Raw genomic sequence first — 19,593 nt, 5'->3', positions numbered from 1 at the left:
TCAGTATTAACACTACAATAATGTTTCTTCTACTCAGTATTAACACTACATAATATTTCTTCTACTCAGTATTAACACTTTATCATTACATAATATTTCTTCTATGCAGTATTAACACTACAATAATGTTTCTTCTACTCAGTATTAACAGTACATAATATTTCTTCTACTCAGTATTAACACTACATAATATTTCTTCTACTCAGTATTAACACTACATAATATTTCTTCTACTCAGTATTAACACTACAATAATATTTCTTCTACTCAGTATTAACACTTTATCACTACATAATATTTCTTCTATGCAGTATTAACACTACAATAATGTTTCTTCTACTCAGTATTAACAGTACATAATATTTCTTCTACTCAGTATTAACACTACATAATATTTCTTCTACTCAGTATTAACACTACATAATATTTCTTCTACTCAGTATTAACACTACAATAATGTTTCTTCTACTCAGTATTAACAGTACATAATATTTCTTCTACTCAGTATTAACACTACATAATATTTCTTCTACTCAGTATTAACACTACATAATATTTCTTCTACTCAGTATTAACACTACATAATATTTCTTCCACTCAGTATTAACACTACAATAATATTTCTTCCACTCAGTATTAACACTACAATAATATTTCTTCTGCTCAGTATTAACACTACATAATATTTCTTCTACTCAGTATTAACACTACATAATATTTCTTCTACTCAGTATTAACACTACAATAATGTTTCTTCTACTCAGTATTAACAGTACATAATATTTCTTCTACTCAGTATTAACACTACATAATATTTCTTCTACTCAGTATTAACACTACATAATATTTCTTCTACTCAGTATTAACACTACAATAATGTTTCTTCTACTCAGTATTAACAGTACATAATATTTCTTCTACTCAGTATTAACACTACATAATATTTCTTCTACTCAGTATTAACACTACATAATATTTCTTCCACTCAGTATTAACACTACAATAATATTTCTTCTGCTCAGTATTAACACTACATAATATTTCTTCTGCTCAGTATTAACACTACATAATATTTCTTCTACTCAGTATTAACACTACAATAATATTTCTTCTACTCAGTATTAACACTACAATAATGTTTCTTCTACTCAGTATTAACACTACATAATATTTCTTCTACTCAGTATTAACACTTTATCATTACATAATATTTCTTCTACTCAGTATTAACACTTTAACACTACAATAATATTTCTTCTACTCAGTATTAACACTACAATAATGTTTCTTCTACTCAGTATTAACACTTCATCATTACATAATATTTCTTCTACTCAGTATTAACACTACAATAATGTTTCTTCTACTCAGTATTAACACTACATAATATTTCTTCTACTCAGTATTAACACTTTATCATTACATAATATTTCTTCTATGCAGTATTAACACTACAATAATGTTTCTTCTACTCAGTATTAACAGTACATAATATTTCTTCTACTCAGTATTAACACTACATAATATTTCTTCTACTCAGTATTAACACTACATAATATTTCTTCTACTCAGTATTAACACTACATAATATTTCTTCCACTCAGTATTAACAATACAATAATATTTCTTCTGCTCAGTATTAACACTACATAATATTTCTTCTGCTCAGTATTAACACTACATAATATTTCTTCTACTCAGTATTAACACTACAATAATATTTCTTCTACTTTGTATTAACACTACATAATATTTCTTCTACTCAGTATTAACACTACAATAATGTTTCTTCTACTCAGTATTAACACTACATAATATTTCTTCTACTCAGTATTAACACTTTATCATTACATAATATTTCTTCTACTCAGTATTAACACTACAATAATATTTCTTCTACCCAGTATTAACACTACATAATATTTCTTCTACTCAGTATTAACAATACATAATATTTCTTCTACTCAGTATTAACACTACATAATATTTCTTCTACTCAGTATTAACACTACAATAATATTTCTTCTACTCAGTATTAACACTACATAATATTTCTTCTACTCAGTATTAACACTACAATAATGTTTCTTCTACTCAGTATTAACAGTACATAATATTTCTTCTATGCAGTATTAATGCTACATAATATTTCTTCTGCTCAGTATTAACAGTACATAATATTTCTTCTGCTCAGTATTAACACTTTATCGCTACATATTCATTATTAACACTGTGTCCATACACAGTTTTTCTACATAGCTTGTTGTTTCACATATTAAATTTTCTTATTTCTCATTCTAAGCATTCAGTCACAACAAATTTCATCCAAACGGTTCTTTTTACGTTATAAGAAACATATTTCGTTTAAGAGTCAACATGTAATTGTACTTTGATATAATTATATCCCAAGTCTGTGGTTATTTGAAAACTAGTGTGTTGTTTTTGAACTTTACTAATATGGCAGTAAGTAGAATGATAAAGCAAATAGATTTATCCTATGTTTATGGCCAGCTTTGTTTCAGTCAGTGAAGATATACATTGATTATGTTTCCACTTTGTTTGTCACACAACTGCTTCAGACTCCTTTCTGCTAACATAAAGTGTTTTATGATTTAGTAGTCTAGAATACACATGGACACTGTGTAATGTACCTTCATCTTACTAATTTATACCAACACAATACCACATTATGCTCTTTCTTTAGAAATACAGTAAGTTACCTTTAAGTACCAGAACTTCATAGCTATCTTAATTACCATAGAATATCATATTTAAGTGATTTATTTTACTGGCTGTAGATAGAACAGTGAAAACTTCATAAAATCTAATTTAACGTTTGTGAAGTGAATCAGAGAACACAACTAACAATGGTCATATCTAAATGACAAATAAATTAATGTTTGTGAAGTGAATCAGGGAACACAACTAACAATGGTCATGTCTAAATGACAAATAAATCAATGTTTGTGAAGTGAATCAGAGAACACAACTAACAACAGTCATGTCTAAATGACAAATAAATTAATGTTTGTGAAGTAAATCAGGGAACACAACTAACAATGGTCATGTCTAAAGGACAAATAGATTAATGTTTGTGAAGTAAATCAGGGAACACAACTAACAATGATCATGTCTAAATGACAAATAAATTAATGTTTGTGAAGTAAATCAGGGAACACAACTAACAACAGTCATGTCTAAATAACAAATAAATTAATGTTTGTGAAGTAAATCAGGGAACACAACTAACAACAGTCATGTCTAAATGACAAATAAATTAATGTTTGTGAAGTAAATCAAGGAACACAACTAACAACAGTCATGTCTAAATGACAAATAAATTAATGTTTGTGAAGTAAATCAGGGAACACAACTAACAATGGTCATGTCTAAAGGACAAACAGATTAATGTTTGTGAAGTGAATCAGGGAACACAACTAACAATGGTCATGTCTAAATGACAAATAAATTAATGTTTGTAAAGTGAATCAGGGAACACAACTAACAACAGTCATGTCTAAATGACAAATAAATTAATGTTTGTGAAGTAAATCAGGGAACACAACTAACAACAGTCATGTCTAAATGACAAATAAATTAATGTTTGTGAAGTGAATCAGGGAACACAACTAACAATGGTCATATCTGAAAGACAAATAGATTAATGTTTGTTAAGTGAATCAGGGAACACAACTAACAACAGTCACGTCTAAATGACAAATAAATTAATGTTTGTGAAGTGAATCAGGGAACACAACTAACAATGGTCATGTCTAAATGACAAATAAATTAATGTTTGTAAAGTGAATCAGGGAACACAACTAACAACAGTCATGTCTAAATGACAAATAAATTAATGTTTGTGAAGTAAATCAGGGAACACAACTAACAACAGTCATGTCTAAATGACAAATAAATTAATGTTTGTGAAGTGAATCAGGGAACACAACTAACAATGGTCATATCTGAAAGACAAATAGATTAATGTTTGTTAAGTGAATCAGGGAACACAACTAACAACAGTCACGTCTAAATGACAAATAAATTAATGTTTGTGAAGTAAATCAGGGAACACAACTAACAATGGTCATGTCTAAATGACAAATAAATTAATGTTTGTGAAGTAAATCAGGGAACACAACTAACAACAGTCATGTCTAAATGACAAATAAATTAATGTTTGTGAAGTAAATCAGGGAACACAACTAACAATGATCATGTCTAAATGACAAATAAATTAATGTTTGTGAAGTAAATCAGGGAACACAACTAACAACAGTCATGTCTAAATAACAAATAAATTAATGTTTGTGAAGTAAATCAGGGAACACAACTAACAACAGTCATGTCTAAATGACAAATAAATTAATGTTTGTGAAGTAAATCAAGGAACACAACTAACAACAGTCATGTCTAAATGACAAATAAATTAATGTTTGTGAAGTAAATCAGGGAACACAACTAACAATGGTCATGTCTAAAGGACAAACAGATTAATGTTTGTGAAGTGAATCAGGGAACACAACTAACAATGGTTATGTCTAAATGACAAATAAATTAACGTTTGTGAAGTAAATCAGGGAACACAACTAACAACAGTGATGTCTAAATGACAAATAAATTAATGTTTGTGAAGTGAATCAGGGAACACAACTAACAACAGTCATGTCTAAATGACAAATAAATTAATGTTTGTGAAGTAAATCAGGGAACACAACTAACAATGGTCATGTCTAAAGGACAAATAAATTAATGTTTGTGAAGTAAATCAGGGAACACAACTAACAACAGTCATGTCTAAATGACAAATAAATTAATGTTTGTGAAGTGAATCAGGGAACACAACTAACAATGGTCATATCTGAAAGACAAATAGATTAATGTTTGTTAAGTGAATCAGGGAACACAACTAACAACAGTCACGTCTAAATGACAAATAAATTAATGTTTGTGAAGTAAATCAGGGAACACAACTAACAATGGTCATGTCTAAATGACAAATAAATTAATGTTTGTGAAGTAAATCAGGGAATACAACTAACAACAGTCATGTCTAAATGACAAATAAATTAATGTTTGTGAAGTGAATCAGGGAACACAACTAACAATGGTCATGTCTAAAAGACAAATAGATTAATGTTTGTTAAGTGAATCAGGGAACACAACTAAATACAGTCACGTCTAAATGACAAATAAATTAATGTTTGTGAAGTAAATCAGGGAACAAAACTAACAATGGTCATGTCTAAAGGACAAATAGATTAATGTTTGTGAAGTGAATCAGGGAACACAACTAACAATGATCATGTCTAAATGACAAATAAATTAATGTTTGTGAAGTGAATCTGGGAACACAACTAACAATGGTCATGTCTAAATGACAAATAAATTAATGTTTAGGAAGTGAATCAGGGAACACAACTTACAATGGTCATGTCTAAATGACAACTAAGTTAAAGTTTGTGAAGTGAATCAGGGAACACAACTAACAATGGTCATGTCTAAAGGACAAATAGATTAATGTTTGTGAAGTGAATCAGAGAAAACAACTAACAATGGTCATGTTTAAATGACAACCTTTATTACTGATAATTCTGTTATTTTTTGCTGACAAATCTACGCCTTAATTTAATGTGAGAAGTCCAGGACAAGTTCTGGAGTTGATTCTATACAATGCTAACATGTTAACGAGTTGTTTCACCTTCTGTCATATGCTAGCATGTTAAAGACAATATGTGATTAATTTCTAAGTAATTGACTATCGCAATAGAGGAATTCTTAAAGTCTAAAATATTCCGTTTTTTACCAGTTCCAAATTATCAAATATTATTTCAGTGTTAAACTGGCTCACTCTCATGGGCGAGGCTTCTAATATAACGAAGCAAAAATCTCGTTGGTAGGAAGAGGTTGAAAACACTTATATATGCAATGAACATATGTCACAAATGTGTCGCCCACATTCTTAAGATAATGGGTCTTTAGGCCTTGGGCATCAGATGAATTTTCCGTTATCTTAATAATGCTACGAGTAGTTTGTGTTATACCGAAAGAACAGAGTGATAGCACAAAATATACAATTACAAGTCCTGATTATTATCATAATACTCTTAAGTCCCGATTATTATCATAATACTTTTAAGTCATGATTATTATCATAATACTGTTAAGTCATGATTATTATCATCATACTGTTAAGTCCTGATTATTATCATAATACTATTAAGTCCTAATTATTATCATAATACTTTTAAGTCATGATTATTATCATAATACTGTTAAGTCATGATTATTATCATCATACTGTTAAGTCATGATTATTATTATAATACTTTTAAGTCATGATTATTAACATAATATTGTTAAGTCATGATTATTAACATAATATTGTTAAGTCCTAATTATTATCATAATACTGTTAAGTCCTGATTATTATCATAATACTGTTAAGTCATGATTATTAACATAATACTTTTAAGTCATGATTATTATCATAATACTGTTAAGTCATGATTATTAACATAATACTGTTAAGTCCTAATTATTATCATAATACTGTTAACTCGTGTCACTGTTTTTGTGAAAGTTCATTTACATAAAACATCTACATTCATATTTTTAACTACAATTAACTTATAATTTAATTAGTTTGAATAATTAACAAATATATTCCTACAATTTAACCTGGTACTTTGTTGTTGTTGGGTTTTTTTTGTCATCCAAGTTTCGGGAAATCCTTTTCGTAATAAAACCATTCCGTCACGTGTTATCTATTCTAACTTATCAAAATTCGTGATTAATTGGAATTTATTTCTAGTATTTCAGGACTTATGAATGATGGTATCCGACAATATTATTTACTAAAGTATTCACTACATTTTATTGTAAGCATAACATTTTATTAAATTAAAAAATACAAATATTTCTAAAGCTTTTAAGCAATCAAAAATATTAAAGTAGAAAATCTATATGTATATATATATCGTCATAATATACATCCTACCAAGCTTTCCTTGGCGTGAACTCGGTCGTCAGGGTTATCTTTTGTTGTGATTACAGATAAACTGACTTACAAGTATACGTCAAGATACAGTTATTAATACCAACAAAGTATAGGTCTCTAGCAGTGATAAACAGACTGGACAGTGACAAGAACAACTACGGTGCGTGTTCCTATGGTTATGAGAAGACTGACAATTCAAACAAGAACTTACCTTCACTCCCACCATTATTTCCTGATACTATGGAAGTATTTCGTGTACCTATGGTTATCAGAAGACTGACAATTCAAACAAGAACTTACCTTCACTCCCACCATTACTTCCTGATACTATGGAAGTAGTTCGATGAAAATAAAATGTATAATTAATCAATAAGAAGACTTAGACCTCCCTCGCCCCGCTCGAAGATTAGGAGGTGTATTCTTACTTGTGAAATTGAAAACTGAAGGAAATAGGTTGGTTGGTTAGAGATGGTTTCATGTTAACATAGTACTGCACTAATAAATGACAAACTTCGGATACATGGTCCTTTAGGGCGGAGGTATTACCGTTATTAGCTGTAAAAACTTGGGGTTTCTCTGTATCTTCAACACGTGACTGGCCACTGTCACTCTTGCTATTTGTCCAAAGGTTTTGCCCAATAGGCTAACGAATAGTCCTCTAGATTTTATCCAGCTAAACACGTGACACTCGATCCGATAGATGGAAAGAGAGAGAGAGTGGACAGAACACCTTACGGGTCCTTTCTCTTTGTACCACATAAGTACATATTCAAAACGGAATTAAGAATCAAACTGTATTCCGATACCAAAGCGTATGTCTTTTAAATAGCATACGTGGGTATATGTTAACTCAAACAACCGACCATGCACTTTGATCGATGTTGCATGATGTTTCTCTCTAAGTTTGCCATTTTGATAGTAGTTACACTTGGTTACCTTTACATCTGAGGTTTTATTTTGCCAGTCACATTAGCAATTGACCATTAATGAAGTCTAACTTCAGAAGATTGTTTGTTTGTTTGTTTGTTTTTAATTTCGCGCAAAGCTACACGAAGGCTATCTGCGCTAGCCGTCCCTAATTTAGCAGTGTAAGACTAGAGAGAAGGCAGCTAGTCATCACCACCCACCGCCAACTCTTGGGCTACTCTTTAACAACGAGTAGTGGGATGGACGGTCACATTATATCGCCCCCACGACTGAAAGGGTGATCATGTTTGCTGCGACAGGTATTAGAATCCGCGACCCTCAGATTACGAGTCAAACGCCTTAACCCACCTGGTCGTGCCGGGGCACTTCAGAAGATAAGTTTAAGCTATTACTTCCTGTTGACCAGTTGTAGCGAAATTATTTATTTTATTTTGTTTAATTAATAGCAACTACTTTCCAAAACAGCTTTAACTGAGTGACACTGTGGGCTTCACAGCCTCTCATTACACACTTGTTGATACTTTATGTTACATGTGAAATTTATGAATAGTTGGGTAACCTGATAGACTGCGTAGGTCCCTTATCCTTTCTTGCTAAAACATACTTCACCGTTTCTATGTTCTGGTCTTTTCTCTGACTTTATGTGTCAGCTATATGTGACACTTTTTGTTTTCACCGTATTGTCTGAAAGATTATATTAAACTCCTCCAAGATAAAGATGTGCTATCAAAACATCGTCCAAATAAAAATGTACTGTCTAAAACATCGTCCAAATAAACATGTGCTGTTTAAAACATCGTCCAAATAAACATGTGCTGTTTAAAACATCGTCCAAATAAACATGTGCTGTTTAAAACATCGTCCAAATAAAGATGTGCTGTTTAAAACATCGTCCAAATAAAGATATGCTGTTTAAAACGTCGTCCAAATAAAGATGTACTGTCTAAAACATCGTCCAAATAAACATGTGCTGTTTAAAACATCGTCCAAATAAAGATGTGCTGTTTAAAACATCGTCCAAATAAAGATGTGCTGTTCAAAACATCCTCCAAGATAAAGACATTATATTTGAAACAACTTCCAAGTTAAAACAGAGTGCTACATCCATCAAGATGGCGACCTGCTACTTTCAGAATAACTGTTGTGCATCAACTATATGTTTAAAAGCCCTGTCCCCATTTACCCAACTCGGCCCCAAGGAAACACAAAGCTCCACCTACTTGATTTGGGGATCATGTATTTCGCGTTAATTCCGAGCGTAGCGAAGAGAATACACATAACTCATTATCCCGTTAGACACGAAGTTTCATGCAACGTACTGTTACATAGGGCATTAACCTTTCATTTTGCGAAATCACTCGTGTAACTAAACCTATCAAAGCTCATTATACCAGTTTTATATTATAAATAGATCTGGTATATGGTTAAGCAATAGTTAACTACTCAACGTAGGTATACGTATTACATTTAGGTGCAACCATACTTTACAGTAACATACCTGCTTCGTCAGACCCGTCAGGACAGTCATGTTTCCCATCATTCACCAGGTCCAATGGGATGCAGAGAGAGGTATTCTTACGGCAGGAAATCTCCGTTTCCGGAGAACACAGTGATGAAAAAACTGAAGACGAAGAGAAATAGATACTTGAGTAGTTTTCCATGTGTTACTTTTCCGTAACACAGATCAATCTAAGATATATTGATACACGTTTCTAAGATATATTGATACACGTTTCTAACATCTCTTGATAAACAACATTTTCTGTAGAAAAAAAATTGTCGTACAGGAAACCTAATCGTATTATCAAAAAAATAATAATAAATGTTAACTTACCGGATATCATACCCTGAATGTCTTTTAATTACGCAGCTTCTGTTGTGTTTGATAACCGGATATCATACCCTGTATGTGTTTTAGTTATGTAGCTTCTGTTGTGTTTGATAACCGGATAACATACCCTGAATGTGTTTTAATTACGTAGCTTCTGTTGTGTTTGATAATCGGATATCATACCCTGAATGTATTTTAGTTATGTAGCTTCTGTTGTGTTTGATAATCGGATATCATACCCTGAATGTGTTTTAATTACGTAGCTTCTGTTGTGTTTGATAACCGGATAGCATACCCTGAATGTGTTTTAATTACGTAGCTTCTGTTGTGTTTGATAATCGGATATCATACCCTGAATGTGTTTTAGTTATGTAGCTTCTGTTGTGTTTGATAACCGGATAGCATACCCTGAATGTGTTCTAATTACGTAGCTTCTGTTGTGTTTGATAATCGGATATCATACCCTGAATGTGTTTTAATTACGTAGCTTCTGTTGTGTTTGATAATCGGATATCATACCCTGAATGTGTTTTAGTTATGTAGCTTCTGTTGTGTTTGATAATCGGATATCATACCCTGAATGTGTTTTAATTACGTAGCTTCTGTTGTGTTTGATAACCGGATAGCATACCCTGAATGTGTTTTAATTACGCAGCTTCTGTTGTGTTTGATAATCGGATATCATACCCTGAATGTGTTTTAGTTATGTAGCTTCTGTTGTGTTTGATAACCGGATAGCATACCCTGAATGTGTTTTAATTACGTAGCTTCTGTTGTGTTTGATAATCGGATATCATACCCTGAATGTATTTTAGTTATGTAGCTTCTGTTGTGTTTGATAACCGGATAGCATACCCTGAATGTGTTTTAATTACGTAGCTTCTGTTGTGTTTGATAATCGGATATCATACCCTGAATGTGTTTTAGTTATGTAGCTTCTGTTGTGTTTGATAACCGGGTAGCATACCCTGAATGTGTTTTAGTTATGTAGCTTCTGTTGTGTTTGATAACCGGATAGCATACCCTGAATGTGTTTTAATTACGTAGCTTCTGTTGTGTTTGATAATCGGATATCATACCCTGAATGTGTTTTAGTTATGTAGCTTCTGTTGTGTTTGATAACCGGATATCATACCCTGAATGTGTTTTAATTACGTAGCTTCTGTTGTGTTTGATAACCGGATAGCATACCCTGAATGCGTTTTAATTATGCAGCTTTTGTTGTGTTTGATAACCGGATAGCATACCCTGAATGTGTTTTAATTACGTAGCTTCTGTTGTGTTTGATAACCGGATAGCATACCCTAAATGTGTTTTAATTACGCAGCTTCTGTTGTGTTTGATAATCGGATATCATACCCTGAATGTGTTTTAATTACGTAGCTGTTGTTGTGTTTGATAATCGGATAGCATACCCTGAATGCGTTTTAATTACGTAGCTTCTGTTGTGTTTGATAACCGGATAGCATACCCTGAATGTGTTTTAATTACGCAGCTTCTGTTGTGTTTGATAATCGGATATCATACCCTGAATGTGTTTTAGTTATGTAGCTTCTGTTGTGTTTGATAACCGGATAGCATACCCTGAATGTGTTTTAATTACGTAGCTTCTGTTGTGTTTGATAACCGGATAGCATACCCTGAATGTATTTTAATTACGCAGCTTCTGTTGTGTTTGATAATCGGATATCATACCCTGAATGTGTTTTAGTTATGTAGCTTCTGTTGTGTTTGATAACCGGATAGCATACCCTGAATGTGTTTTAATTACGTAGCTTCTGTTGTGTTTGATAACCGGATATCATACCCTGTATGTGTTTTAGTTATGTAGCTTCTGTTGTGTTTGATAACCGGATAACATACCCTGAATGTGTTTTAATTACGTAGCTTCTGTTGTGTTTGATAATCGGATATCATACCCTGAATGTATTTTAGTTATGTAGCTTCTGTTGTGTTTGATAATCGGATATCATACCCTGAATGTGTTTTAATTACGTAGCTTCTGTTGTGTTTGATAACCGGATAGCATACCCTGAATGTGTTTTAATTACGTAGCTTCTGTTGTGTTTGATAATCGGATATCATACCCTGAATGTGTTTTAGTTATGTAGCTTCTGTTGTGTTTGATAACCGGATAGCATACCCTGAATGTGTTCTAATTACGTAGCTTCTGTTGTGTTTGATAATCGGATATCATACCCTGAATGTGTTTTAATTACGTAGCTTCTGTTGTGTTTGATAATCGGATATCATACCCTGAATGTGTTTTAGTTATGTAGCTTCTGTTGTGTTTGATAATCGGATATCATACCCTGAATGTGTTTTAATTACGTAGCTTCTGTTGTGTTTGATAACCGGATAGCATACCCTGAATGTGTTTTAATTACGCAGCTTCTGTTGTGTTTGATAATCGGATATCATACCCTGAATGTGTTTTAGTTATGTAGCTTCTGTTGTGTTTGATAACCGGATAGCATACCCTGAATGTGTTTTAATTACGTAGCTTCTGTTGTGTTTGATAATCGGATATCATACCCTGAATGTATTTTAGTTATGTAGCTTCTGTTGTGTTTGATAACCGGATAGCATACCCTGAATGTGTTTTAATTACGTAGCTTCTGTTGTGTTTGATAATCGGATATCATACCCTGAATGTGTTTTAGTTATGTAGCTTCTGTTGTGTTTGATAACCGGGTAGCATACCCTGAATGTGTTTTAGTTATGTAGCTTCTGTTGTGTTTGATAACCGGATAGCATACCCTGAATGTGTTTTAATTACGTAGCTTCTGTTGTGTTTGATAATCGGATATCATACCCTGAATGTGTTTTAGTTATGTAGCTTCTGTTGTGTTTGATAACCGGATATCATACCCTGAATGTGTTTTAATTACGTAGCTTCTGTTGTGTTTGATAACCGGATAGCATACCCTGAATGCGTTTTAATTATGCAGCTTTTGTTGTGTTTGATAACCGGATAGCATACCCTGAATGTGTTTTAATTACGTAGCTTCTGTTGTGTTTGATAACCGGATAGCATACCTAAATGTGTTTTAATTACGCAGCTTCTGTTGTGTTTGATAATCGGATATCATACCCTGAATGTGTTTTAATTACGTAGCTGTTGTTGTGTTTGATAATCGGATAGCATACCCTGAATGCGTTTTAATTACGTAGCTTCTGTTGTGTTTGATAACCGGATAGCATACCCTGAATGTGTTTTAATTACGCAGCTTCTGTTGTGTTTGATAATCGGATATCATACCCTGAATGTGTTTTAGTTATGTAGCTTCTGTTGTGTTTGATAACCGGATAGCATACCCTGAATGTGTTTTAATTACGTAGCTTCTGTTGTGTTTGATAACCGGATAGCATACCCTGAATGTATTTTAATTACGCAGCTTCTGTTGTGTTTGATAATCGGATATCATACCCTGAATGTGTTTTAGTTATGTAGCTTCTGTTGTGTTTGATAACCGGATAGCATACCCTGAATGTGTTTTAATTACGTAGCTTCTGTTGTGTTTGATAATCGGATATCATACCCTGAATGTGTTTTAGTTATGTAGCTTCTGTTGTGTTTGATAATCGGATATCATACCCTGAATGTGTTTTAATTACGTAGCTTCTGTTGTGTTTGATAACCGGATAGCATACCCTGAATGTGTTTTAATTACGTAGCTTCTGTTGTGTTTGATAATCGGATATCATACCCTGAATGTGTTTTAGTTACGTAGCTTCTGTTGTGTTTGATAACCGGATAGCATACCTAAATGTGTTTTAATTACGCAGCTTCTGTTGTGTTTGATAATCGGATATCATACCCTGAATGTGTTTTAATTACGTAGCTGTTGTTGTGTTTGATAATCGGATAGCATACCCTGAATGCGTTTTAATTACGTAGCTTCTGTTGTATTTGATAATCGGATATCATACCCTGAATGTGTTTTAATTACGTAGCTTCTGTTGTGTTTGATAACCGGATAGCATACCCTGAATGTGTTTTAATTACGTAGCTTCTGTTGTGTTTGATAATCGGATATCATACCCTGAATGTGTTTTAGTTATGTAGCTTCTGTTGTGTTTGATAACCGGATAGCATACCCTGAATGTGTTCTAATTACGTAGCTTCTGTTGTGTTTGATAATCGGATATCATACCCTGAATGTGTTTTAATTACGTAGCTTCTGTTGTGTTTGATAATCGGATATCATACCCTGAATGTGTTTTAGTTATGTAGCTTCTGTTGTGTTTGATAATCGGATATCATACCCTGAATGTGTTTTAATTACGTAGCTTCTGTTGTGTTTGATAACCGGATAGCATACCCTGAATGTGTTTTAGTTATGTAGCTTCTGTTGTGTTTGATAACCGGATAGCATACCCTGAATGTGTTTTAATTACGTAGCTTCTGTTGTGTTTGATAATCGGATATCATACCCTGAATGTGTTTTAGTTATGTAGCTTCTGTTGTGTTTGATAATCGGATATCATACCCTGAATGTGTTTTAATTACGTAGCTTCTGTTGTGTTTGATAACCGGATAGCATACCCTGAATGTGTTTTAATTACGCAGCTTCTGTTGTGTTTGATAATCGGATATCATACCCTGAATGTGTTTTAGTTATGTAGCTTCTGTTGTGTTTGATAACCGGATAGCATACCCTGAATGTGTTTTAATTACGTAGCTTCTGTTGTGTTTGATAATCGGATATCATACCCTGAATGTATTTTAGTTATGTAGCTTCTGTTGTGTTTGATAACCGGATAGCATACCCTGAATGTGTTTTAATTACGTAGCTTCTGTTGTGTTTGATAATCGGATATCATACCCTGAATGTGTTTTAGTTATGTAGCTTCTGTTGTGTTTGATAACCGGGTAGCATACCCTGAATGTGTTTTAGTTATGTAGCTTCTGTTGTGTTTGATAACCGGATAGCATACCCTGAATGTGTTTTAATTACGTAGCTTCTGTTGTGTTTGATAATCGGATATCATACCCTGAATGTGTTTTAGTTATGTAGCTTCTGTTGTGTTTGATAACCGGATATCATACCCTGAATGTGTTTTAATTACGTAGCTTCTGTTGTGTTTGATAACCGGATAGCATACCCTGAATGCGTTTTAATTATGCAGCTTTTGTTGTGTTTGATAACCGGATAGCATACCCTGAATGTGTTTTAATTACGTAGCTTCTGTTGTGTTTGATAACCGGATAGCATACCCTAAATGTGTTTTAATTACGCAGCTTCTGTTGTGTTTGATAATCGGATATCATACCCTGAATGTGTTTTAATTACGTAGCTGTTGTTGTGTTTGATAATCGGATAGCATACCCTGAATGCGTTTTAATTACGTAGCTTCTGTTGTGTTTGATAACCGGATAGCATACCCTGAATGTGTTTTAATTACGCAGCTTCTGTTGTGTTTGATAATCGGATATCATACCCTGAATGTGTTTTAGTTATGTAGCTTCTGTTGTGTTTGATAACCGGATAGCATACCCTGAATGTGTTTTAATTACGTAGCTTCTGTTGTGTTTGATAACCGGATAGCATACCCTGAATGTGTTTTAATTACGCAGCTTCTGTTGTGTTTGATAATCGGATATCATACCCTGAATGTGTTTTAGTTATGTAGCTTCTGTTGTGTTTGATAACCGGATAGCATACCCTGAATGTGTTTTAATTACGTAGCTTCTGTTGTGTTTGATAATCGGATATCATACCCTGAATGTGTTTTAGTTATGTAGCTTCTGTTGTGTTTGATAATCGGATATCATACCCTGAATGTGTTTTAATTACGTAGCTTCTGTTGTGTTTGATAACCGGATAGCATACCCTGAATGTGTTTTAATTACGTAGCTTCTGTTGTGTTTGATAATCGGATATCATACCCTGAATGTGTTTTAGTTACGTAGCTTCTGTTGTGTTTGATAACCGGATAGCATACCCTAAATGTGTTTTAATTACGCAGCTTCTGTTGTGTTTGATAATCGGATATCATACCCTGAATGTGTTTTAATTACGTAGCTGTTGTTGTGTTTGATAATCGGATAGCATACCCTGAATGCGTTTTAATTACGTAGCTTCTGTTGTGTTTGATAACCGGATAGCATACCCTGAATGTGTTTTAATTACGCAGCTTCTGTTGTGTTTGATAATCGGATATCATACCCTGAATGTGTTTTAGTTATGTAGCTTCTGTTGTGTTTGATAACCGGATAGCATACCCTGAATGTGTTTTAGTTATGTAGCTTCTGTTGTGTTTGATAACCGGATAGCATACCCTGAATGTGTTTTAATTACGTAGCTTCTGTTGTGTTTGATAATCGGATATCATACCCTGAATGTGTTTTAGTTATGTAGCTTCTGTTGTGTTTGATAATCGCATATCATACCCTGAATGTGTTTTAATTACGTAGCTTCTGTTGTGTTTGATAACCGGATAGCATACCCTGAATGTGTTTTAATTATGCAGCTTTTGTTGTGTTTGATAATCGGATATCATACCCTGAATGTGTTTTAATTACGTAGCTGTTGTTGTGTTTGATAATCGGATAGCATACCCTGATTTGATAATTATGTTAACATTGTTAGGCACCTTAGTATTTTATAAAGAAATATGTAACAATCTGAACCAATTACTGAAACCAGAAAGAAATCAATGATAGACAATTACGTCTATAAATAACATGCTTCTTTACCTGTGTTTTTACTGTATTTCTGTAGGATGTTCACTGATTTAACATTGTAAAAAATTAACTGAATACCAGAATTAATAATTTATTATAACAGTACTCGTTGTCAAACCTGAACTACTTTATGTGTTTAAGTGTAGTAATCCATTGTTTCATAAAAACGTAGATTAAAGTTGTGTTGATCGGAGCAACCCGTAACTTTCTGTGTCACGCATACCGACATGTGACAGAAATGTACGAGTTAATGTTAGTCACATTGAACCAGAAACCTCATTGAGTTATAGAAAGAAAACAAATTGAGTAACAGTTATGTTTACATCAGAACCTGCTGTGATGCACAGTTATTATATAATAGTCATCTTTGGCAAGGATGACCACGTGATCTCTCGTCAAACCAAGAACTCCACCTTTCAAAGTTTCTAGTAGTGCGTAAACATATTGTCATATATTAATTATGCATTAAACCGATTTATATTATTTTCCATTTTCATTGACAGTTACTTCAGCTAATGAGTGTTAAACATTTGTAGCAACCTTACCCTCAACTCACGAACGATATAAATCCTACTCTACTCACTCCCAACTCACGACCAATATAAATCCTATTCTACTCACTCTCAACTCACGAGCGATATAAATCCTACTCTACTCACTCTCAACTCACGAGCGATATAAATCCTACCCTACTCACTCTAAACTCACGAGCGATATAAATCCTACTCTACTCACTCTCAACTCACGAGCGATATAAATCCTACTCTACTCACTCTCAACTCACGAGCGATATAAATCCTATTCTACTCACTCTCAACTAACCAGCGATATAAATCCTATTCTACTCACTCTCAACTCACGAGCGATATAAATCCTACTCTACTCACTCTCAAGCACGAGCGATATAAATCCTACCCTACTCACTCTAAACTCACGAGCGATATAAATCCTACTCTACTCACTCTCAACTCACGAGCGATATAAATCCTATTCTACTCACTCTCAACTCACGAGCGATATAAATCCTACTCTACTCACTCTCAATTCACGAGCGATATAAATCCTACTCTACTCACTCTCAACTCACGAGCGATATAAATCCTATTCTACTCACTCTCAACTCACGAGCGATATAAATCCTACTCTACTCACGAGCGATATAAATCCTATTCTACTCACTCCCAACTCACGAGCGATATAAATCCTATTCTAATCCGAACTTGTCTGTTGTTGTCTATGGTTTTGTCTAATGTAACTCTTAATCGGTGTATCTTACTTTTTGATTTTTTTCTCTTACTTTCAAAGATTTACTCTGCTGACATGTACAAAATATATTCACCTAATATCGTCTCTTGTGTCTTTGACTCAGCCTAACATTAAAATAACTATATTATTGAATGCTACGTTATCAGAATTGTTACTACAGTCTAACAGTTATATCTCTTACCAAACGTATATAACTGTTACAATAAGTCATGTTTTGGCTACAAAAACATTCTTACCAATCTGGTGTCCAGTCATATAATTTGTACATTAATTATTTCCTTATGATAAAAATAGAATGTCGTATCGTGGGTTTTAGTATTTCAAACATCACTTAATTTCTGGTATATATTCATTGCTCTATCTATGCTGAAAAATATTTTTAGAAGTTATTGTATTCAAAACAGCCAAGACGTGTGTTATAAATATTGCTTCATAATACACTTAGTGTGGCTAATTATTAGCGTATCACTCACGTAAGTTATTTTACACTAAACATGTTACTGACTATACGAATCTACTTTATCATCAGCTGCAACTTTAGTCTAGTGTTGGTATTGTCACAACCAAAAACATATTAACTCTTTTCAAAGTATGATTTATGTTATGCATAAACTCAATTTAAAACAATATTACAAAATCATTATTTACGATATACTTTACCGAATCCTGTTTATGGATATATTAAGGAGAACCAGTGTTTATGTAATTCATGTTGCTTTCAAAGATTAAATCACTATATATTCCTACTTTCACCTTACTAGTTTTCAAGGATTAAATCACTATATAGTCCTACTTTCGCCTTACTAGCTTTCAAAGATTAAATCACTATATAGTCCTACTTTCAAGGATTAAATCACTATATAGTCCTACTTTCGCCTTACTAGCTTTCAAAGATTAAATCACTATATAGTCCTACTTTCAAGGATTAAATCACTATATAGTCCTACTTTCACCTGACTAGCTTTCGAAGATTAAGTCACTATATAGTCCTACTTTCAAGGATTAAATCACTATATAGTCCTACTTTCACCTTACTAGCTTTCAAAGATTAAATCATTATATAGTCCTACTTTCACCTTACTAGCTTTCAAGGATTAAATCACTATATAGTCCTACTTTCACCTTACTAGCTTTCACGGATTAAATCACTATATAGTCCTACTTTCACCTTACTAGCTTTCAAGGATTAAATCACTATATAGTCCTACTTTCACCTTACTAGCTTTCAAGGATTAAATCACTATATAGTCCTACTTTCACCTTACTAGCTTTCAAGGATTAAATCACTATATAGTGCTACTTTCAAGGATTAAATCACTATATAGTTCTACTTTCACCTTACTAGCTTTCAAGGATTAAATCACTATATAGTGCTACTTTCAAGGATTAAATCACTATATAGTCCTACTTTCAAGGATTAAATCACTATATAGTCCTACTTTCAAGGATTAAAACACTATATAGTCCTACTTTCAAGGATTAAATCACTATATAGTGCTACTTTCACCTTACTAGCGCTCATACCTCTTTTCAAGTTTCCGGAAGTCCTGAGCTCAAGGAAAGCAGCCCAAAGACTTGTGCGTATAGGCGTGGCCGGGTTCACTGACCATGACCACGGAGTTTTGTCGGCGAGGCCCCAAGTAGTAAATTCCATAAAGTTAAGCATACCTGACTTTACACTAGAATCAGGTCGTTTAGTGATATATAGTGTTTTTAGTAGCTTATACCATCACACGACCTTTAACTAGAAATATGAGATATTTGTAGACATTTTGAACGGTTACAACACCTTACAGGCTATGTTATCTGTAACCACCAACAAACATCGTCCACACGTTAACTAAAGTAAAATATTTAGGGTTGATAACAGTTCTAGTA

The 19,593-nt window shown here is 33.1% G+C and overlaps 1 protein-coding gene across 2 annotated transcripts in view; it reads right to left on the bottom strand.

Annotated features, from left to right (window-relative positions):
* The window catches only part of LOC143249952 (uncharacterized), a 107,889-nt gene that overhangs the window by 74,254 nt on the left and 14,042 nt on the right, over positions 1-19,593 (bottom strand). For both annotated transcript variants that reach the window (XM_076500586.1, XM_076500587.1), the window contains exon 2: positions 9,426-9,548. In XM_076500586.1, coding sequence (XP_076356701.1) covers positions 9,426-9,548 — 123 coding nt within the window. The remainder of the gene's footprint in view (positions 1-9,425; positions 9,549-19,593) is intronic.

Source organism: Tachypleus tridentatus, chromosome 4 (genome assembly GCF_004210375.1).
Source record: "Tachypleus tridentatus isolate NWPU-2018 chromosome 4, ASM421037v1, whole genome shotgun sequence".
In the NCBI taxonomy this organism is placed as follows: Eukaryota; Metazoa; Arthropoda; class Merostomata; order Xiphosura; family Limulidae; genus Tachypleus; species Tachypleus tridentatus.
This window is presented reverse-complemented; position numbering and strand designations above follow the sequence as displayed.